This window comes from Scyliorhinus torazame, chromosome 19 (assembly GCF_047496885.1).
Source record: "Scyliorhinus torazame isolate Kashiwa2021f chromosome 19, sScyTor2.1, whole genome shotgun sequence".
Taxonomy (NCBI): domain Eukaryota; kingdom Metazoa; phylum Chordata; class Chondrichthyes; order Carcharhiniformes; family Scyliorhinidae; genus Scyliorhinus; species Scyliorhinus torazame.
In genome coordinates this window covers 121573953-121598601 of record NC_092725.1, presented here as the reverse complement: position 1 = coordinate 121598601, position 24649 = coordinate 121573953, and the positions used below count along the sequence as shown (strand labels likewise).

Sequence of the window (24649 nt, the reverse complement as noted above, 5' to 3'; positions counted from 1 at the left end):
TTCATTAATCCACATTTAATGACATCTTTCTTGTCTACTTCCTTTTCCTACATCTCTCTATCCCTCCTGCATCCGCCAAGAAGAAAGTCTCCAAGGCCAGTCAATTACAATTGCACTTTCAAGGTTCCAACATACCAAAGCTTTTACCTGCCATTCACCATAATACCACTCACTGTGGCTCTTGACCTGGGATTAAAATGTGCTTTCAGATGAGGAAACACATTTGGCACCTATGTCAAGGGAAAATATCACTAAAGTTAAATAAGAAAAAATTGATCAATTACATTGTAAATATATTAATAGGCATAATGTTGCTTTCTCCAAATTTTTTGTTGATTATTTTAGATTAAGTTTATATACCACTGTCTAACTAGAAAAAAAAAATCTATCTTTGATGTTGCCATTGAAGCTAGTTATGATGACTCCAGGTGAAATAAGAGAACTGTCATTTTTATTTTTCAATTATAAGTAAAATGTGCATACAACAATATTTGTTTGATTCAAATTTGTAGGCATTAATACAGTCAATGCAAAATAAAGTGGACGGAGAGCGAAGAATCTTTGAAGAACAGCAGAGTAAAGAGAGGGCACGAGTGAAAGAACTGCAAAACAGAGCAGCAACAACGATTCAGGCAAGATTTCGGGCGCACTTGGTGCGTAAAAAGCATGCACCAATACTGAAGGAAAGAAGGAATGAAAGGAAGAGAAAAAAAGACCTACAGTTAAGAATGGCACAAGAAAAGAGACAATTTGAAGAGAAAATTAAAAGAAAATTAGAACAAAAACGTAAAGAGGAGGAGGAAGAGGGAAGGAAGCAGGAAGAAGTTAAACGGTTACAAAGGGAAGAACAGAAACAAAGACAGATTGAATATGAGAAGAAAAAGGAGCAGGAACGACAAAGATTAGAGAAGGAGAGACAACTGAAGTTGGAGGAATTCCAAAAAGTGCAAGAAGAGATAAAAAGAAAAGAGCTAGAGAGAAAGAAAAGGGAAGAAAAGCAAGAAGAAGCAGAACGACAAAAGGCAGAGGAAAGAAAATTATTAGAAGAAGAAAAGTCAAAAATGGCCTTAAAACAAAGGAAAAAGACAAAAATTGAGAAGAAAGGTGAACCACAGTTAACCGAAGAAGGAAGTGTTAATTCCAAAATAAATAAAAACAAAGAAGCTGAACAATGTGATCACAGTTCAGACAATATCTGTGTTCTTTTTTGGAATGAAAATATAGGATTGCCTCAGAATATACAGGAAAATAATTTGATGAATGACAGTAAAGTTGGAAGTGTTAATTCCAAAATAAATAAAAATAAAGACGCTGAACAATGTGATAACAGTTCAGAAAATGTGTGTGCTCTTTGGAATGAAAATCTAGGATTGTCTCACAATATACAGGAAAACAATTTGATGAATGGCAGCAATGTTGTCAGGGAATGTACAGCTCTGATGACTACAGGTACAAATCTGGAAATGAAATTTCCAGCTGAAGAAGTAGTGGAAAGTACTGCAGAGAACATATTTGTTGGGGGACCCAGTATCACAATACCAAAGAGCTTACTACAAATAAACAATGAATGTGCAGTTATGGATAGGAACCCCAGCCGTCTATCAGATGAAGGAATATCTGTATTAAATACTAGTGACGGTAACTTACATATGGAAGATCTGACTGATGTTCATGAAATAGTTGAACTTGTGGATCTTAATTTTGAGAAGAGCTTCTTAGCCACAGGGCTCACGCTACCTGATCATATCGAGCAAAAAAGACTAAATTGGATGAAAATGTGTACTCCTTGGTCCAGAATTAGTAGAGAAAACAAGGCGAAGAAAGTGAACAAACAAATCAGACTTCGGAATAATCCTGTCAACCAACTGCCTCCTCTGAGTCCTGATGTAATACTGCAGTCAGGAGTCTGGACTTCACTTCAGCAGGTACATTTTATATTTTACTGTAATTGTGATTATAAATGAGTTTTAGTAGGGCATTCTTCTCTTCACGTATTTTTGGAAAACATATTTTACTTGTTCACTCTTTAAGTCTCCTTTTGCTGCATGCTTTACCAGGACGACACCTGGTTACACGTTTGGTGCAGTATAATCAGTTGTTAATAGATTTGTGGGACCGATCCTTTGATTTGCTTTTTGCTACCTTTCATCTTTATAGAGACATATTTGGCCTCTCCATGGGAGCAACTTTGAAACTGCAAACCTATTGAGCGGGAAATCAAAGGTGTGGATCTATGGTGTGCCACTCCCAAGGTGCAGTCTTTTACAATCCAGTATGCCAGTATGTTGTTTCACCACTTCCCTCCAGCTGCTCCTGATCAAAGCTCACCATGGGGAATCTTAAGGGAATTAGGAAAAATGCTTATTGTAATAAGGGATTGTGATCAAGTTTCATTAGATTGAGGACAAAAAGTTTCACTAGATTGAGGACAAAATTTGTATCTTGTTTCCTCTCGTATCATTTCTTGAAGGATTTTGCCACCTGTTGGTTATGTGGTGAGAGGGAATGCCTGATATCTCATTAGGATGTCCACTTTTCCTAACTGAGTTTTCAGCAGGCTATATAGTGATGGGAAGTATCACAAGTAATCCTGATTCTCTCTCAACCTTGCATCCACTTGTGAACTTTTAGCAAGGATTCCCGATTAGCGATCAGAAGTCAAAGCCCTGACTGACTTTCCCCTCTTGAAACTAGGGGTCTTGAGGCCAATTATAGTGCCGCTATCATCGTCTGTCTGAAATCAGCTAACTCAGGACAGACTGGGGATCAAACTGGAGCCTTCTTTGTCTTAATAGCTGAACTGTTCAATGTACAAAGCCACTGGGGAAGCTTTGATTCTGTACGGTAAAACATCTGGTTCAGTAAATGGAACTCTGAACTAAGTAATCCAAATCAGTACTACAGTACTATCATGAGATTTAAATACAAACCTGCAGGCATTTGTCATCTCCCCATTATGAGTAATTTTGCACCAATTTTAAACTTAACACCAGAATTGTTCGTTTCAATAGTTTATATGAACCATATGGATAGAATCGCCTTATTCTGGATTTCATTTATTTGCCAACAAAAAGTCTACAGCTAACTTAGTATAATAACAATGCAAATGCCTGTGTGTGTTTTATTCCAATTGTAGTTGTCCTTAAGTGGTAAACATTTGAAAAACGTTATTCTGGAGCTTATCCTTTTTAATCAGTGAAAAAGCCTAGGGCGGTTGAGAATGTTCACAGTTGGCTTTGAAATTTTCTACCTCCATTCCCTCATGTTACAGTTACCCTTATGACACTGCTGAAATAAACCCATCAAAGAATATAACCACAGAAATATTAAAATGTGGAAGAGTGTTTTGGTCAAAAGACAGAACAACTCTGCAGACAATCTTGGTCAATTCTGTGGATCGTGTTTGATGAAATCTGGAGGATTTCCCACATCTGAGGGCAGATTTTACCAGTGGGGGGGGAATCATGGGACACTAAATTTGACGTTATGAAAAAAACAGTTTCCTGCTGGTAAGAAATTAGTTTAGAATTTTGCTCGCCTAACTTGGCGGGTTATTGGTGGGGGGGTGGATGATGAGAGAGGGAGGAGGGGTGTTGGGAGAGGGGGTTAGTTTCTTGCTGAACTCTGCTGGGAGCCACATTTGCATTTCATGAATGATCATTAAAAGGCCAACTCACCAGAATTACATTTCCCCTCCAAATTAAGTGCTCTGCCAGTGGATAATTAGAATGCTCAGTTTCCCGATTGTATGCAAGTGGTATGCACCTGGCGAGCTTCAGTTTACCAATAATTTCAAGGTCAGTAAACACTGCTTTCATCTACCTTTAAGAATGTTGCTACAAGATTTTAGGTGCCTGTATCAGAGGCTGGGCATGGGAGGCAATACCTGTGGGGAGAGGGATGGAAATGGAGGCAGGATGAGGTGGGGCATGGTGTGGAACATGGGAAGGGGGAGATTGAGGCAGGGCTGGGGGAGTTGTTGTCGAACACAGGAGGAGAGGGGGAGATTGGGAGGTGGTCAAGGAACAGTGTGGAGCAGTGAAAGACTGTCCTGGGGCAAGAGTTATAAAATTGTCTGAGGAAGAGTCAGAAACTGTCCTGGAGCTAAAACTATGATGTCAGGGCATAGTAAAGAAGCTGTCCTGGTATGTTAGATTGCTCTGCATGGCACACGTCTTGGTCTTGGAAAGTGATGGCCTCTCTGGATATTACCCAGGGGGTGGAGCCCGTCAGGTCAACAAAAGGCATGGAGACTTAATAAAGGATTCAGGGGTAGGAATATCCGTGTGGATAATGTTGGGTTTAAGGGTAATAGGGGAGGCTGGATTGATCAGAGGAAGCGGAATTAGGAGGCAGTGATGATGGAAGGAACTTGGAGAGAAATAGGGGGAGGTTGGAAGCTGGTCTTCCAGGCGAAGCTGAACAGCACCATTTCGAGCTCACCCTAAAATGACGCAGTTCAAAAATAAGCTAGAGAAAGATTGAACGGCGAGTGCTCCCAGGTCCTTGTGGAAGGAGCACAGCAATTCCTGGGCTGAATAACTATCCTGCTCAAACCATGGAGTGCATGGCTCAGCTGAGTGCTGGACTCTGGGGTCTAAAGCATGATGATTGATCTTGGATAGTTCAGTAATGTTGTGCATTTAGGAAAGAATCCATTACGTTTAGATGCTGTGGTCTTCATTGATATTTGATCCTTACATAAGCATGTCAGAATGGATTTAGGGCAGAAATTCAAGAGCCACCTCACGTGGGTCCTGCAAGCGTCCATGATCACAGTGCACTGGGCAAGGCATTCAAGGCACCATGCCTGCAGTCATGTCTCAAGTATATGGATTGGGAAGCGATCATTATTGTCAAGGCCACAGGTAGCTCATATTTGTCACATTCTCCATGAGGAACTCATGCCACGTGAACTTGGAGGACATCCAATGTCGGTTGCTTTGAATACTACTGCTGCAATTAACCTTTCTGCATGCGGATGAATGAAATGAAAAATGAAAATCGCTTATTGTCACAAGTAGGCTTCAAATGAAGTTACTGTGAAAAGCCCCTTGTCGCCACATTCCGGCGCCTGTTCGGGGAGGCTGGTACGGGAATTGAACCGTGCTGCTGGCCTGCCTTGGTCTGCTTTCAAAGCCAGCGATTTAGCCAGTGCTAAACCAGCACCTCCCAGTCCTACCTCAGTCTCCCTCCTTCCAGGGATCCACTAGTGACCTTTGCGGAATCTCTCAATCAGCAAAACACGTATGCAGAAGGAAAGTGTCAGATATCCTTTTCAATGAAGCTCACCATTACATGCTGTTCCGCATGGATGAAATAAGCCAGGATGTCAGAGCTGTGAAATTCGTTGTGATCTCAGTTTTCTACAAGTGCAGGGCACCATCGACTTCACACAGGTGATCTTGAGAGCTCCCTGCTAGCAGCCTCAGATTCACTAATAGAAAAGGATTTCACTCTGAACGGTTAGCTAATTTATGATCATGGAAAGCAGATCCAGCCAGGTACCCAGGAAGCTCACACGACTCGTACACTTTGAGTCACTCCTAGGTGTCAGAGATATTTGAGGGAGTACAGTGCTTATAAGGTTGGCTGCTCGATCATAAGGGGTACCTCCAGAAGACATGGCTAATGATGCTCATTGTTTGGTCACAGAAGCATCTGAGGATAGATACAATGCTGCACAATCAGCCACAAGGTTCTTATAGAGCAGACTATTGGCCTCTTAGAAATACATTTCAGATGTTTGGTCAGGTGGGGTTCCACATAGGGTGTCCCACTTCATCATTGTTTTCTGCCCCTTGCATAACCAAGCACTGAAAACGGGGGGGATGTGTTGCCACAGGGAGATCTGGAGGAGGTAGATGTCTTCTCAGAGGCGGAAAACTTGGAAGGAGATGAAACTGAAAAGGGTGAGGATTCAGACATGGCACATGAGGATGCCTTTGCATTGGTGTCAGGAAAGAAAGGTAATTTTAAGTCATCTATATTTGTACTTGTGGGTATTAGGAACAATCTATAGCTTTAAGTCAGTTTTACTTTTTGTTTCTGTTATAACCTGCCTACTGATGATTGGCTGGGGACTAATGACTATCCCACAATCCTATGGGAGTATGAACTTCCCCAATGAGGGGGGCGGAGAAACTCCTACTATAAATAAGCTGGCCAGTCCAGGAACCAGGAGGAAGGAGAAGGCAGCAAGGGAAGTTACTGCTACTGTTATGTATATATTGTTATAGTAAATAAACGTTATTATTTTGTATCCTTAAACTCGTGCTGGATTCTTTGGGGCCCTTACAAAACTGGCGACGAAGGTAAAAGTGAATAGCTGTCTACACTGCTGAAGCCACCTCCCTGGATTTTTGTTGGATACAGGTTGGAAGTTGTTTTCTATTATACCATGCCTCTGTATGGACGTTTGGATGTTTTTGATGCTGCGCTGGAAAGCTGGAACCAGTACACACAACGGATGCGTTACTATTTCCGGGCAATCAATATCACTGAAAACGAGCGCCAGGTGGTCATATTGCTCACCGCCTGCGGGCTGCATACGTTTGGGGTGATTAGGAGCCTTACGTACCCAGCTGCGCCGGACACCAAAACGTTTGACGAACTTCTGAATATAGTGGGGCAACACTTTAACCCAACTCCGTCCACGATAGTCCAGCTTTACCGGTTTAATACCGCTGAGAGGACCCCTGGAGAATCCCTTGCCGATTTTTCTATCCAGGCTACGCGGGATTGCGGAATACTGTGACTATGGTGAGACCTTGTCAGAAATGTTACGCGACCGTTTGGTTTGTGGTATTAACAATGCGGCCACCCAGAGAAAGTTGTTAGCGGAGCCAACATTGACTTTTCAACAGGCAATACAAATAGTCTTGTCCCGAGAGAGCGCAGAGCGAGGAGTACAGGAGCTACAGGGAATGGAAGTGCATGCCTTGGGGCGCAACCCTTTCCGCCCAAAAACGTCCCCCCGCACTCCTGCGGTACCTTGGGCAAGGCAACGACCAGACCGACGCCAGTGGCCATCGGACATTCCTCCCCGAAGGGAGCCTTCTCCAGAGCCAATGGATGAGGAGCCATGTCCGTGACAGACTTGTAGGCGCCGACCCCGTCGCGGACGGCGGTCCTGGGGACGCCAGAGGCGCCGTCGTTCCGACCGAAACTGGGACCAGCCCAGGGGCCGTAACTGGGACCAGCCCAGAGGCCGTACCTTCCATGTGGATGAACCTGCGGCGACCACTCCTGAGGACGTGGAGACGGAGGACGACTGCCTGCAGCTGCATTGTGTGGCAGCTCCCCGTGTGGCCCCCATTAAGGTGACAGTACGGGTCAATGGCCACCCGCTGGAGATGGAGTTGGATACTGGCGCAGCGGTCTCCGTGATCGCCCAGAGGACATTCGACCGCATCAAGCAGGGTATACAGACCCTTACATTAACTGACTCACAGGCCAGGTTGGCCACCTACACGGGGGAACCACTGGACATTGCAGGAACTACAATGACCCCTGTTGTCTATGGACGCCAGGAGGGGCGTTTCCCACTTATCGTAGTGCGTGGCCATGGGCCCAGCCTGTTGGGTCGGGACTGGTTGCGCCATTTGCAGTTGCAATGGCAGCACATCCTCCAAACAGTTTCTGGAGGGTTGACTGAGGTGCTAGGACGATACCCAGAGGTATTCCAGCCTGGTTTGGGGAAAATAAAAGGGGCTGTAGCCCGTATCCAAGTTGAACCAGGAGCCACGCCGCGCTATTTCCGGGCTCGCCCAGTGCCTTACGCTTTGCTCGAGAAGGTAGAAGGGGAGCTCACTCGTTTGGAGAGTTTGGGTATTATCAGGCCCGTCCGTTTTGCTGACTGGGCAGCACCAATTGTACCAGTAATGAAGCCAGATGCCACAGTTCGCTTGTGTGGCGACTATAAACTTACAGTGAATACAGTTTCCCGACTCGACCGATACCCAATGCCTCGCATAAAGGATCTCTATGCGAAACTTGCAGGCGGACTCTCATTCACAAAATTAGATATGAGTCATGCCTACCTGCAGTTGGAGCTGGACCCTGCCTCCCGACCATATGTAACAATTAACACACACCGGGGCCTGTATGAATATACACGGTTGCCCTTTGGAGTATCCTCTGCCTGCGCAATTTTTCAACGTGTTATGGACGGCAGTTTGAGAGGTTTACCACGTGTGGCTGTCTACCTAGACGACGTGTTGATTACAGGGACGTCGGAGCAAGAGCATTTGGAAAATCTGGAGGCTGTCCTTCGACGCCTTTCGGAGGCTGGAGTCCGTTTATGTCACACAGTGCGTATTTCAGGCAAAAGAAGTAGTCTACCTAGGTTATCGGGTGGACCGCGAGGGTCTGCACCCCGTCGCAGAGAAGGTGCGTGCAATTCAACATGCCCCCACCCCGACTGACACTTCGCATCTTCGTTCTTTTCTCGGTCTCGTAAACTATTACGGGAAGTTCCTCCCCAATCTGGCAACTACGCTGGCCCCCTTGCACCTGTTGCTAAAGAAAAATCACACCTGGGTTTGGGGTCAGCCGCAAGAAACCGCTTTCCGGCGGGTAAAGCAACAATTGTCGTTGTCTGGGTTACTAACCCACTATGATCCGGGAAAGCCTTTGCTCGTCACATGTGATGCATCCCCGTATGGTATTGGGGCTGTCCTGTCCCACAAGATGGAGAACGGGGCCGAGCGACCGATAGCTTTCGCCTCCCGCACATTGACTGCAGCGGAGAAAAAGTACGCGCAGATCGAGAAGGAGGGCCTGGCAGTGGTTTTCGCGGTGAAACGCTTCCACCAGTATGTGTACGGCCGCCATTTCACTATAGTGACTGATCATAAGCCCCTGCTGGGACTCTTCAGAGAGGATAAGCCAATACCGCCCATTGCTTCTGCACGGATCCAGCGCTGGGCTTTGTTGCTTGCTGCATATGAGTATTCTCTGGAGCACAAACCAGGTACGCAGATAGCAAATGCCGACGCACTGAGCCGATTGCCTTTATCGACCGGCCCCATGTCGACCCCCACGACCGGTGAGGTGGTCGCAGCCCTAAATTTTATGGACACCTTGCCTGTCACGGCATCACAGATCCGTGAGTGGACCCAGGCGGAGCCAGTCTTGTCAAAGGTTCGGCACATAGTCCTGTATGGTGGGCAGCATAGACAGCTCCCAGGCGAGTTGCGGGCATTTTCCTCCAAGCTGTCAGAGTTCAGCGTGGAAGACGGCATCCTCTTGTGGGGGACGCGTGTGATTGTCCTAGAAAAAGGCCAGGAGCTGATATTATCAGACTTGGACAATGGGCACCCGGGCGTGACCAAGATGAAAATGTTGGCCCGGAGTTATGTCTGGTGGCCAGGCCTCGACACCGACATTGAGAAGGTGGCCCAAAACTGCTCCATTTGCCAGGAGCATCAGAAGCTTCCGCCGGCCGCGCCCCTACATCACTGGGAATGGCCAGGGCGGCCTTGGGCACGTTTACATGCAGATTTCGCAGGCCCTTTTCAGGGATCCATGTTCCTTCTACTAATTGACGCCCAGTCCAAATGGCTGGAGGTGCATAAGATGCAGGGGACAACGTCCGGCGCAACAATTGAAAAAATGATTTTATCATTTAGTACACATGGCCTCCCCGAGGTGCTGGTCACGGATAATGGCACTCCATTCACGAGTGAGGAGTTTGCTAGGTTTACAAAGATGAACGGCATCCGCCATATCCGCACTGCCCCTTACCACCCGGCTTCAAATGGGTTGGCAGAGCGTGCAGTGCAAACATTCAAAAGAGGCCTAAAGAAGCAGTCTTCCGGATCAATGGACACGAGACTAGCTCGGTTTTTGTTTACGTACAGGACCACCCCCCATACAGTGACTGGGGTAGCTCCCGCAGAACTCCTAATGGGCCGGAGACTTCGCACCCGCCTTAGTATGGTCTTCCCGGACATTGGCGCAAAAGTACGCCGCACACAAGAACGGCAGGGACCGGGATTCTCGGCATCGTCCGATTCGGCAGTTTGCGCCCGGTGACCCAGTATTCGTGCGGAATTTTGCTGGTGGTGCCCAATGGGTTCCTGGTGTAATCTTTCGCCAAACGGGCCCTATATCGTATCAAGTGCAAGCCCAGGGTCGTCTCCAGCGAAAACACGTAGACCACGTCCGGTCCAGAAGATCATCCCCGCAAAAGATTCCCCGCCCCCGGAGCTCAGTTCAACAGCGGCAAAGACCAGAAACAAGGGAAGGTAGTCCTCCAAATCTTCCACTGGTGCCTCACTCGAAGTCTGCGCAGGTCGTTACAGGACCGAATGGGGATAGAGACGCTGACATGACGGAGGCAGCAGACTCTGACTCCGAGATGGAGACACAGGATGAATCAGAGGGGGAATCCTCGGGTCCACAGGCCGTGGATGTACAACCGCGCCGTTCATCACGGAAGCGCCGGTCTCCGTCTCGTTATAAGCCGCCTGATCCAGCGCCGCGTGCAAATGGCGTCCGGCCTGCGGCCAAACGAGTTTGACGCCTTCCTTCGCCAGGGCCTACGGTGGATTCCTTGGACTTTGGGGGGGAGGGATGTTATAACCTTCCTACTGATGATTGGCTGGGGACTAATGACTATCCCACAATCCTATGGGAGTATGAACTTCCCCAATGAGGGGGGCGGAGAAACTCCTACTATAAATAAGCTGGCCAGTCCAGGAACCAGGAGGAAGGAGAAGGTAGCAAGGGAAGTTACTGCTACTGTTATGTATATATTGTTATAGTAAATAAACGTTATTATTTTGTCCTTAAACTCGTGCTGGATTCTTCGGGGCCCTTACAAAAGTTTCTGTGTAAGAAAGGGTTAAAACCTTCGTTATCTTCATGTTAAATATTGAAATGAAATGAAAATCGCTTATTGTCACAAGTAGGCTTCAAATGAAGTTACAGTGAAAAGCCCCCAGTCGCCACATTCCGGCGCCTGTTCGGGGAGGCTGGAACGGGAATTGAACTTGCGCTGCTGGCCTTGGTCTGCTTTACAAGCCAGTTATTTAGCCCACTGCTAAACCAGCCCCATATAGTCTGCATATCTGTGGGTTTTGGTTTCATTTCAAACTGCATGCATTGTAATTAAAGGGCTTACGATGTGAAAAGGAACATGGTTTAAATAAAGACTAGACTGTTGATTAGGATCCATGTGTACACACTGAAATGCAGAAGCACTTGTGCTTCACTTGGAACCAGGTATCTGAGAAGAAAGCAGCTCCCGCAGAAACTCAGAGTGCAGAGGTAGGTCAATGGAGTAAGGAGAAGAAAGCAAGTCCCAGAAGCTAAAGAACAGATTGTTCTAGAAACCAGGAAGACTGAAGTCAAAGAGTCAAAAGACTGGAATATGAACAAGGTACTGTTAAAGAAAGTGGCAGAGAGAGGCTCCGATTGAAAGACTGGATGCAGACCTGGTGAAGCCAGCTAGCGATAAGCCAGACACCTGAAGTAATCCTAAAGTTGGTGACACTTTAATACAGCCAGTGAAGCAGTGGTATTCTATTGGAGTGGCTGGGTACCTGAGATATTCTGTGGAATACTGAAAGGAAAGATTGAAATCCTGGAAGTGAATCCTTGGTGAAGGCATTTGAGAGAAAGCATTGTGTGGGAAAAGGTGTCAAATGATGTTCTTCGAGAGTGGAGTTTGAAAATAGCTGCGTGGAAGTCAGAATTCCAGTGAAACCAGTTGGTTAATAGCGTGACAAGTATCCGGGCGATTTTCTGAGAAATCCACAGAAATTAAATTAGGTGGTATCTGCTATTTGGTATCAGTGTGTGGTGTCTCTGACCACAGTTGGCCTGTTGGTTTACATGGACTGTGTACTTACCGAGAACAGTTATAGTGCAAGATATATGTTACAACTTGTGTTATCATTAAAATGTGTATAGATCTGTGAAGCTATGGGTGTGGTGAAGGAGTATTGAATTATAGCCAGTCTTTTCATGTTTATTAAATGTTTTATTCTTTTTGTTAAAAGTTAATTTGCAGTCCTGTGACTCTGCTCTTCCATGTCTCTAAACAAAAAATAAATATTACGGTCTATCGAGCCAGTGTTCCATTTTGGAACCTGACTGTCCAGTAGTAACATCAGATGGGATTAATATGAGCACAACGTGTTAGAGGTGCCTGTGACAATCTTATGGCTACTAGGTTTTAAGAGGAATAAGGTGAAAGCAAGTTTTCACAATCATAGTTCTCTTCATACTTTGATGCAGGGGACAAAACAACACCTTTATTGTTATCTTCAACATATCAAGAAAGTTCATCAATATCACAATAATCATTGAGTAAGCATAAGTCACCTTCAACCCTAAAGGTGGGGGTCATCCTTGGAAGGCGTGGTAACATAGGAACTATGTGGCTGCTGCGGAATGTGATAAGCACTTCATCTGTGCAATTTCTTAAGCGACTACATATAGTGCAGTCCTTTCACATTTGGTGACAGCAGTTTAGCAAGGTGGCTGTAAGATGGAAAACATTTGTCAATGGTCAGTGCTTTCCCATCTCAGGAAGGAAACATCCAGACAGCCCCACCTCTCCAAATGCCAGCTCTCGGACATGATTAATGCAGAGCCCTCATCTTGATACAGAGCTCCAGGACATCAGGATGCAATGATCTGTTACTGAACAGCATATATCAAAGCTGAGTTATGTTCGCAATGTCCTCTCAGAGAGTAGTTTAGCAAGACCATTGTTTGATTGTTGCCAAACACTCATCAGCCTGCATTTGTCGGAAGCTTGCCTGATCTATGTCCGGCATTGCCTTGGGTTTTGGAATAGACATAGCCCACCAGTTCTGACATTTCCGTCAGTTATAATGTTTTTGCTTTATAGATTCTGATGAGCACTCAGGAGATGTGCTGGTGCACTGCTTTCATAACATTACAATTCTCAACAATGTCTGACAAAGGCCAACCCCTTTATATAAAGTCAATGAGTGCACAGTCATGCAAATGAATTCCTTATCGATTTGTGTTTTGTGACTTCAGAGAGATTCTGAGAAGCACCGCCAGACAGCCGTTCAGGAGAAAAGTAAGATCCTCACCAATAAATAGACAGGTTTATCAGGGTGAGCACACACCTCTGACATCACGCACTCATTCCCTTTGACAGACGTTTCAAATTCACCGAGTGGAACCAACTTCCATCATTCAGTGTCATGAAGTTCAGCGGGAACTAATAAAGGAATAACGCTCAGCCTTAAACATGAAGATGGACAAACGCTGCAGAGAGGCATGAAAGTCTATGGTACTCAACAATGAACATTACTTGTCTTAAAACTCACAGTCACAAAATAATCACCATTGCAAGATGTTGGTCGCAACAGATACTTATAACATCCACAAACTACAGATATTAGTGCGACAGCACTAAGCTAATCACTAACATTGAGGAACAATTCTCATGAGGGGACAATGCAAAGGTTACATTGTGGTTATGATGCGACCATCAATTCACATGAGACGATTAGTAGAAGTGAACAGTGGTTTTAATAAGCTAGATCTGTGTCTGCCTGCGACTGCTCTGTACTGAGTGCCGGCTACAGGCTGCAGATCTATATACCACCCCGAGGGGGCGGAGCCACAGGCAGAGCCCACAAGGGCATTAGCATAATACAACACAATACAATGGTGAATTGTAGCAGCAATACGTTCACCACAGGTTACAACAAGGGTTACATCACAAGATTGTAACCCCAAGTCTCTTCCAGGACCCATCAAGTTGCGCTCATTTGCACTGGTGGACGTTGCAGGTGAATGCAGTTACTGGTCTTCCTTGGGTGCTTCCTCATCTGAGGTGGTCTGGGGACTGGGACTGAGATGATTGCTTGTTATCGTCCTTTGCAGTTTCTTGCTGGTAGCTGGAATAGCAAGAAGAGAAAATTACTGATTGACCAGGCAGACTGAACATAAGTTGACGAACAGTAATTGTCTCCACGTTGTCAATGTATACTGGATGGACTCTGGTTTGTTTAGGGAGGCCAATCTCACCTTCTTCACCAGCGAGCTCTGACGTTTGTTCCAAGTGTCCAAAGCTCAGGGGTGTTAAGTAATGGGTTAAGAGACATTGCAATTAGTTGTCTCATTTATGTTAAGTATCCATTAATTGACACTGATATGTAAAGGGGCTTCAGGTGGCCTCTGTCAGGTGATGTGTAGTTAGAGTTTTGTGCAAAGTCTGTTGGAATGAAATAAATGTGTTGGTGAAAAAGGAACAGAACTTTAGACTATTCATATCACAGTTGTTAAAACGTCTAACAATTGGTAGCAGAGGATGGGTGCTGTGTAAATGTGAAGGGTTGAAAGATACAACTTTTCCAGATCAAACCAAGGAGTGAGTGAGAACGGAAAATAAGGGATATATGGCTTAACCGAGGATAAAGTTGGCTGGATATGATTATCCTCCCTTATTTTCTGAAACAGCGGCCGCTCACGGCATCCCCGCGCATGCGCAGTGGAGGGGGTACCTTCCGCCTCCGCCATGGTGGAGACCATGGCGAAGGCGGAAGGAAAAGAGTGCCCCCACGGCACAGGCCCGCCCGCGGATCGGTGGGACCCGATCACGGGCCAGGCCACCGTGGGGGCACCCCCCGGGGCCAGATCGCCCCACACCCCCCCCAGGACCCCGGAGCCTGCCCGCGCCGCCGTGTCCCGCCATCCCAAAGGTGGTTCAATCCACGCCGGTTGGCGTGGGTTGACAGCGGCGGGACCTCGGCCCATCGTGGACCGGAGAATCGCCGGGGGATTCCCGCCGACCGGCGCAGCGCGATTCCTGCCCCCGCCGAATATCCGGTGGCAGAGAATTCGCGACACGGCGGAGGCGGGATTCACTCCGGCCCCTGGCGATTCTCCAACCCGGTGGGGGGGGTCGGAGAATCACGTCCCATGTGTGTGTTTGAGTTTCTTGAAATTTTGTTTTCACCTAATTTGTTTTTCTCCAAGGAAGGGGAGACTGTTAAGTAATGGGTTAAGGCACATTGCAATTAGTTGTCTCATTTATGTTAAGTATCCATTAATTGACACTGATATGTAAAGAGGCTTCAGGTGGCCTCTGTCAGGTGATGTGTAGTTAGAGTTTTGTGCAAAGTCTGTTGGAATGAAATAAATGTGTGTTGGTGAAAAAGGAACAGAACTTTAGACTCTTCCTATCACAGCTACTAAAACGTCTAACAAGGGGTACCCACTCTGGTCTTCGCTCTCACTCAATTGTGGGATATCTTGTTCTGCATAAAGACAGGCAGATTGACTGTGAGCATTATTGATGAAAGAACATATTAGACGTATGCATGCTGGTTGTGTGTACTGACCCTTCTCCAGTAAGCGATTAAGGCGCTATTTGTGCAGGAACTTACATGAGATGGCAAGCTTAAAATGGCTGGCAGACATGCAGCACAGACGTCCATCTGCTGGTCATGTGTGACTCTAACCCTTAGAATGTCTGATGCCTTTATGAGAGTATAGGTTTGTTTGGAAGATTCATTTTACTTGGTGGATCAGATCATTCATTTGTTTCTTGCACTGCAGGCCGGTGTGGTCAGGTGGGACGACCGCCTGCTCCCATCCGGAGGATAGAGGACTACCTATCTTTCCTGGACGGCCTGGAGGTGAATCCCCAGCAAGGCCTCGCTGAACCAAGGAGTCGAGGGTTTGGTACATTTAGGTGTCATGGTGATGTAGAATTACGCAATACCTGGCCTGTAGGGAGTGAAGACCTGTGTGGGTGCTGTTTCAATATAACGGCAGGACCTTTGACCTCATGAGGTAACGACAGGGCGGACGCATCTTTCCCCCATTGCCACGAGGTTCACCAAGCTCCTCGAGGCATAATTAATGAGCTGAAAAGCAGACAATCGAGTGGTTGAAGCTCCCCTACTGCCCAGGGGGATCATGCTGACTTCCCTGTCTCCCACCGCACTTTGGCTCCAGAATGGACTATTCCACTCTCAGTATATTTTTCTCCCCAATAAACAGAAGCATTGACATTCCCTGTACTAATTCCTACAGCAAATGCACTCTGAAGGAAATGTGCTGGACTTTTGTTTTAAGTAAATATTTAATTGGCTACCTTATTTACACATATGGGTGTTTAATCCTGTTGCAAATGCTGGCATGAAAGTAGTTCATTAGTTGAACCATGGTGATGACTGCAGAAATCACAATGATAATTGCACCTATTTTGATTGGGTGACCATTTTATTTTGTGTTATCAAAACAAATGTGATTTATGTGGGTGAAATTGGTATTTACCAATAGAGCAGCACAAACCCGTGGCCAATTGGCAGTCCATCTTTGTCCAGTTTTCTTTCTCATTGAAGTTAAAATCGAGCTTGGGTTACCAGTACATGATGAGCTTAGTCTGTGCTACTGTCAAAGATCAGTTTCATGCCCCATGTGTTCTGTTGTCTACAACCGTTGAGAACTTTGTGTGGGTGGAAAGGGTGAAATTAATGAAGCTGCTGTTAAACATTAGTTTCGATGCAGATTTGTAATCTAAAAGCTTAGATTGCTTAGATGTGAGTGGGGCCTTCTACCAATTCGGTGGAATCCGCAAAATGTTTGTTGCTGCAGAATTTCACTCATCCTAATCATGGTTTCTTTGCAAATGAGGAACAGCTAATTAAACTGGGGAATTGAAAGATATTTCAGAAATAAATTATTAGAAATAGGTCTTTGCTGACCCAGCAAGGAAAAAAGAAACACCAGTGAACGAGATAGAGAGAAATGAAATAAAACAGGATGTGGAGATGCCTGTGTTGGACTGGGGTGGGCACAGTAAGAGGTCTTGCAACACCAGGTTAAAGTCCAACAGGTTTATTTGGAATCACGTAGCTCCTTCATCAGGTGAGTGAAATAAAACAAGACTTAAATGAGAATATTATTAAAAGAAAAGATAAAGGCAAAATCACTATTGGAAGTGAGCATAGAAAACAAAAACTGGTAGTTAAATGGCAAATGAAGATAAATTTGTTACAAATATCCCGTGGTTCTGCTCGCATGAGGTCAGGACAAAGCTAATTTCTGCCAGTGTTTTTTTAAAACTCCTTCTTGGGATGTAAGCGGAGCCAAATAGGCCAGCATTTGTTGCCCACCCCTAATTGCCCTTGAGGAGGGTGGTGGTGAACTGCCTCCTGGAACAGCTGCAGCCCACCTGGTGCAAGCACTATCAAGGGCTGTTCAGCAGTGAGTTCCAAAATCTTCCACAGCGAAGGAACAGCAATATAGTTGCAAGTCAGCATGGTGTGTGGCTTGGAGGGAAGCATGCAAGCTGTGGTGTTCCCAAGCATCAGTTGCCCTTGCCATTGAGTGGTAGAGATGGTGAGTTTGGAAGATGCTGTCGAAAAAGCTTTGGTGCTACTGGAGGAATAAGAATCGAGACTTGCAGCTTTTGGAGCTCTTGAAATTCTCGCAGATTGCAGCTGCAACATAACTCTGTGTCACAGAATGGAGAAGCTCAAATAAATAGGTAGTAAATTTAATATATTGCCAGTAAAGCTCGATGGTGATAGTAAAAAGGTTGTAAAAACCAAGTCCAGTATTCCAGTCTTCCAGGTTAAAAGATCATGACATAATTGAACCCTGGTGGATGGATGAGGTGAATTAAGGAAGGGTGAGAAGGCCGATGGTGGGCGAGATGAGTTGCTTCCAGGTGAGTAGCCGAAAGAGACATGAGACATTTCTTTAACGGCGAGGAGGAAATTGGATGGAGCCTGAATTGCTACTTACAGGAGCAGAAAAAGGTGTGAACCTTTGAAGGGATAAGCTTCAGCATGATGTTGGGAGAGATTTATTTTGTTTTAGTGTGGGAAAGTGAAAGGCTAAGTTTATGCTCAATGATTGGGGGAGGGAAAACCTCATGGTTGGGATTCTCCAAAATCCCTGCCAAGTGTTGACGCCGGTGTAAACACCGGAGTGGTATACGCCGGCGTCAACGGACCTTCTGGCCCAGCAATTCTCTGTTTTTTCGGGGGCTAGTACAGCGCCGGAGTGCTGTGCACTGCTCCAGCGCCGAAAGGCACCCCTGCACGTCCGGCACGGGTCCGCTAATGCGCACCGCCGGCGCGAGTCTGCGCATGGGCGCCACGGCCGCCTCCGCGGTGGTGCATGCGCATGGTTGCCGTCTCCGCGCTGGCGCAGAGCAAGATGTCGGGGACCGAACACCGGGCCCGTGCGGAAGGAAGTAGGCCCCCTTCAGATCGCGGCCGCCTGCCGATCGGAAGTCCCTGATCGTGGGCCTGAACCCCATGGAGGCCCCCCCCCACTCCCCCCGAGTCAGATTCCCGCGCCACCCCACCAGGACGTCCACAGTGGCCGCAAGTCCGACCTCCCGCCGAGTGTACCAGGTTTGAACCACACCGGCGGGGCTCGGTGGGAGTTCGACCTATCGTCCGTGGAGAATTGCTGCGGTGGCCTATTTCAGCAGCCCCCGACTGCCGTCGCGACGACCGTGCGGACGCGATCGGTGGTCCGGCGTCGGAGCGGCGTGGCGGGAATCTCAAGTGCCCCCAGCAATTCTCCATCCCGGCACGGGCTTGGAGAAACCCGGCCTATATGTTTCCAATTGGTTCGGGGGAAGATAAATTTGTTCTCAGTGTGGGAGGAAGGCTGAGTTTTCCTTCTCTGTCTGGGGGGTGGAAGGCAGGCAGTGGAGTGGAATGTGGGTGGAGATGTTTGTGGCTGGTGGACAATGTTGATTTTGCCTTCCAGAGAGGATGTGGTGGAAATGGAGGACGATGGACTACTTTCTCAGTAGGTGGTCAAGATTGCTAGTCGAGCTTCAATAAAGTTGAAGTTCCCCTGAGATGTTGGTTTGTTACACAGATTTCTCTTCAGTGACGGGGATTGGTGGTGACACGCCGGGAGATGGGGGAATTCATTCATGTTTTCTGCACAGTGCAATTCAGTCAAGTGATCTGATTTAATTTAATGAGAGGAGAGGGCTTAGTCACAGTTTGTGTTGTGGGGGAGATTGACGTTTTTAGTGGGATGAGGGGATGGTTATCCAGATAATGTCACGTGAATGTTTTTGGGCATACCCCCAGGTGCCTCTTTGTGATCATGAACTGACAATCTACACAATATTGCTATGTCCATTAATCCTATCATTTTACCAATAAATGCAGGTCCAGTAGTGATGCATTGCTTGCTGTGTAATATCTAATGGTTCAAATTTTTATGTAAACTGTAATGAAGAAGATCTGCTGGGGAAATGACAATTAAATCATCCTTTAAATATTGGGTATCAACTCACCAGCACATTTGACAAGGCTCTTAACCAAAACCTCATATGTTTCCAATTGGTTCAGGGGGAAGATGAATTTGTTCTCAGTGTGTTTCCCTGTCTGGAGGGTGGAGAGCTGGATGTGTCATGGATGAGATCTTCTCGGTATTCAAAAAGTCTTGGTTCAGTCTAGTTTTGAGAGCCATGCCTTGGTTATTCATGATGCGACTGACGATTTTATTATTTGACAGATTCAATCCCTGAAACCACTCGTTTTGAGGGGGTTAGAATTGGGAAGTCCTTTTTCGTTTTGATGAAACTCATCATCAAATCTAAATGTTTGAGTCTTGTGAGGACCCAGACGTAAGATTTGGAACCAAACCAAGTGGTAAATTTATTGAGAAATCCATGCTCTTCCATCATATCCATTGCAGGACATAGAAATGCTATTTTGTTAAAGCCCTCACTCTGTATACTAAAACTCCTTTATTGAATATAGGTTACAACGATCACTCTTCAAGATTTGCCTGGTTTCAGCCTATCCACGTTTTCACAATGTCTGAGACTCAAGTCACTTACACTTCGAAACTGTGGACTCGCGACATTGGAGGGTGTCAATAATTGTAAAGGTTTAAAGTACATTGATGTGCAGGTAAAAAAAAATTGCTTTTCAAAAATTATTGATTAATACTATCTGTACGTGTGCATTGTTCTTGCTGAAATTGCTCACACTTTTATTAAAGTTGATTATTGAGTACATCTGTTACAGTTGACAGCATTGCACACACATGGGTCAAACTTTCATATCGCTAAAAGAGAGATAAATCACAATTGAGCAAGATTTTTTCTTTAAAAATTTAATGGTTGCTTATTTCTTGATGGTCTCAGCTAACATTGACAATATGGATTTCTTCCAAAGTTGGAACTGGGGATTTACAAGCTGATCTAGTGCATGCTGACATTGACAACTTGATTTCTTCCAAATTTGAAACTGGGGATTTACAAGCTGATCTGGTGCATGCTGACATTGACAACATGATTTCTACCAAAGTTGGAACTGGGGATTTACAAGCTTATCCAGTGTACCAGGAGGCCTGTGGACCTTACTTTGCAGGAGTCTTGGGAAGGAATGAACTAGTACTTCAGTTTTAAAACATTTTATGGACAAGCATCTCTCATAGATTAATCTATAATTCATCCAGGATGTGTCTGTGAAGAAAACATTTATTCCTATAGTGGTGTAAAATCAGAATAGTTGCCCTGGGTATCCTCAAAATTCGCATCGGGCCAAACATGGGCAAGGAATCCTCTGCTGATTACCACCTAACCACCCCCCACCCCTCCCCTTCAGCTGATGAATCCATACACCTGTTGTATGCCAATTGAAAGAAGCACTGAGATTGGCAAGGGCACAGACGGTACTCTAGTTGGGAAATTCAAAGTCAGTCACCAAATGTGGCTCGGTTGCACCACTAAACACCAAACTGCCCAGTCCGAAAGGACATAACTGCTAGTTCAGGTCTGCGGCAGGTGGTGAGGGAGCCAATAAGAGCGAAAAATCTACTTGACCTCGCCCTTATCAATTTACCTGTTGCAGATGCAGTATCAGTAGGAGTGACCATTGCATAGTCTTTGTAGATGCAAAGTCCCAGCTTCACATTGAGAACATCCTTCATCATGTGTGCACCATGCTGAATGGAATAGATTTCAAACAGATCCAGCAATTCAAAACTAGGCGTCCATGAGACACTATGGGCCATCAGTCAAAGCAGAATTGTATTCAACCACAATCTTTAATCTCATGGTACAAACCCCCCACACTCTATCGAGCTGGAGGATCAATCATGGTTTAATGAAGAGTGCAGGAGGGCATACTAGGGGCAACACCAGGCATACCTAAAAATGTGGGGCTGGATTTTTCCGCCACGCCCGCCGCAAGAACGCCACATGCGAGATGCGGACAATGGAGGAGTCCATTGACCTCAGGCGGGATTCTTCGGTCGCCGGGCTGACGTGGCTGGAGAATCCGCCCAAGGTGTCAACTGGTGAAGCTACAACACAGGACTTCTTGTGTGCCAAATAGGGGAATCAGCATGCAATAACTAGAGCTAAGTGATCTCACAACCAATGGATCAGAACTAACCTCCGCAGTGCAGCCACATCCAGCCGTGAATGGTGAGGGATACTTAACCAACAGGAGGAGGAGGTTCCATAAATATGCCCATCTCAGTGATGGGGGAGCCCAGCACATCAGTGCAAAAGACAATACTGAAGCATTTGAAACCATCATCAGCCAGAAGTGCCCTGGTGATCTATCGCTGCCGTCTCTTGAGGTCCCCAGTATAACAGATGTCAATCTTCAACCAATTCAATGCACACCACATGATGTCAGGAAACGGCTGAAGGCACTGGATCCTGCAAAGGCTATTGACTCTGACAACATTTCGGCAATAGGGATTATTATTTAAATGATAAAATATTAAAACATGCTGCTGTGCAGAGGGACCTAGGTGTCAGAGTGCATGAATCACAATAAGTTGGTTTACAGGCGCAATGGTGATTAAGAAGGCGAATGGAGTTTTGTCCTTCATTGCTAGAGGGATGGAGTTTAAGACTAGGGAGGTTATGCTGCAACTGTATAAGGTGTTAGTGAGGCCACACCTGGAGTATTGTGTTCAGTTTTGGTCTCCTTACCTGAGAAAGGACGTACTGGCGCTGGAGGGTGTGCAGAGGAGATTCACTAGATTAATCCCAGAGTTGAGGGGGTTGGATTACGAGGAGAGGTTGAGTAGACTGGGACTGTACTTGTTGGAATTTAGAAGGAATTTAGAAGGATCTTGTAGAAATATATAAAATTATGAAAGGAATAGATAGGATAGATGCGGGAAGGTTGTTTCCACTGGCGGGTGAAAGCAGAACTAGGGGAAATACCCTCAAAATAAAGGGAAGTAGATTTAGGACTGAGCTTAGGAGGAACTTCTTTATCCAAAGGGTTGTGAATCTATGGAATTCCCTGTCCAGCAAAGCAGTTGAGGCTCCTTCATTAAATGTTTTCAAGATAAAGATTGATCGTTTTTTGAAGAATAAAGGGTTCTGGTGTTCGGGCGGGAAAGTGGAGCTGAGTCTACAAAAGATCAGCCATGATCTCATTGAATGGCGGAGCAGGCTCGAAGGGCAGATGGTCTACTCCTGCTCCTAGTTCTTATGTTCTTATAGTACTGAAGACCTTTGCTCTGGGACTAACTGCACCCCTAGCCAAGCTTATCCAGCACAACTATACAGCTGGCATCTACCTGGCACTATGGAGAATTGGCCATTCATGCCCTGTCCACAAAATGTAAGGCACATCCAATCCTTCCAATTACCACCCCATCAGTCTACTCTCAAGGGGGCCATCAACAGTGTTATCAAGCAGCACTTACTCAGCAAAACCCTGCTCACTGGCACTCAATCTGGGTTCTGCCAGTGCCACTCAGCTCCTGACCTGATTACAGACTGAGTCCAAATATGGACAAAAGAGCTGAATTTCAGAGGTGAGGTGAGAGTGACTGCACTTGACATCCAGGCTGCTTTTGACTAAGTGTGGCATCAAGGAACCCTAGCAAAACTGAAGTCAATGGGAATCAGGAGGAAAACCACCCACTGGTTGGAGTCATACCCAGCATAAAGGGATATGGTGGTTGTTGCAGGTCAATCATTTCAGTCCCAGGACATGACTGCAGAAGTTCCTCAGGGTAGTATCCTTGGCCAACCATGTTCAGCAGCTTCATCAATGACCTTCCTGCCATCCTAAGGTTGGAAGTAGGGATGTTCACGGATGAATGTTCAGCACCATTTACCACTCCTCAGATACTGAGGCAGCTCGTGTCCATGTGCAGCAAGACCTAGACATAAATGGCAAGTAACATTTGTGCCACATGTACCAGATAATGACCATCACCAACTGGTGGGAATCTAACCAGCTCCCTTTGACATTATATGGCAATATCATTGCTGAATTCTTCACTGTCAATATCCCAATGGTTACCATTGACCATAAAGTGAACAGGGCTAGCCATATAAATACTGTGGCTACAAGAACAGGTCAGAGGCATTGATTTCTGCAGCGACTAACTCACTTCCTGACTTCCCAGTGCTTGTCCACCATCTGCAAAGCACAAGTCAGTGGAAATACTCTCCACTGTTAGTGTGGAGTTTGCACATTCTCCCAGTGTCCGTGTGGGCTCTACCCGCACAACCCAAAGATGTGCATGGTGGATTGGCCATACTAAATTGCCCTTAATTGGAAAAAAATAATTGGGTTCTCTAAATTTATTTTTAAAAAGAAATGCTCTCCACATGCCTAGATGAGTGCAGCTCCAATGACACTCAAGAAACTAAACATCATCCAGCACAAAGCAGTAGTTTGATTGCTACCCATCCATCACTTAAACATTGATTTCCTCTACCAACAATACACAATTGCAGCAGTATGTAACATCTACAAGATGAACTGTAGCAACTAATCAAGGCTTCCAAACCTACGACCACTACTATCTAGAAGGACAGGGCAGCAGACACACAGGAACACCACCACTTGGAAGTTCCCCTCCAAACCACTCATCATACTGACTTGAACATATATCACAGTTCCTTCACTGTTGCTGGGTCAAAATCCTGGAACTTCCACGCTAACAGTACTGTGGACCTACCTCCGCCACATGGAGTGGAGCAGTTCAAGAATGCCGCTCACCATCACTTTCTTAAGGGCAAGTAAGGATGGGCAATAAAGGCTGGCCTAGTCAGCGAAGATCCCATCCTTTGAATGAATAAAAAAAACTCACCTAGGCTGCTTTGACAACATCTTCCAAACCTATGACCTTTACTAGGTAGTTGATGAAGGGCAGCAGATGCTTGGGAACACCTCCATTTGCAGGTTTCCCTCCAAGCCACACTCCCATCCCGACTTGAAAATGTCATCCTTTACTGTTGCTGGGTTAGATTCATGGACCTTCCTTTCTAACAGCATTGTGGATGTACCAACACCACATGGACCAAATGGATTAATTAAAGCAGCTCACTGCCACCCTCTCAAGGGCAATTAGTGTTCGTCAATAAATGCTGGCCTAATCGGTAACGCCTACATCCTGTGAACAAATAAAAATATGTACACATTATCTTAAAGGGACAGCTGATGCTAAGCATAGTTCAGACTTGGTAACTACTTTCCCAAGGTTGTCTCTTAAATATTTTGAAAGGGCTTGTAAGATATAAACTATCTCCTTGTTATATCACATACAGTGCCTTACATGATATCTTAAAATAGTTTATCTGCTGTCAGCAATGTAACTGCTATTTCACAGCCAAATCTTTATATTCTAATTCTGATCACAAATTCTAATCACAAATATAGCACCTTTT

At 45.8% G+C, this 24649-nt stretch overlaps 1 protein-coding gene across 10 annotated transcripts in view; it reads left to right on the top strand.

Annotated features, from left to right (window-relative positions):
- Positions 1-24649, top strand: part of lrriq1 (leucine-rich repeats and IQ motif containing 1) — a 278411-nt gene that overhangs the window by 30483 nt on the left and 223279 nt on the right. For all 10 annotated transcript variants that reach the window (XM_072485134.1, XM_072485135.1, XM_072485136.1 and 7 more), the window contains 2 exons: positions 513-1925; positions 19749-19901. In XM_072485134.1, coding sequence (XP_072341235.1) covers positions 513-1925; positions 19749-19901 — 1566 coding nt within the window. The remainder of the gene's footprint in view (positions 1-512; positions 1926-19748; positions 19902-24649) is intronic.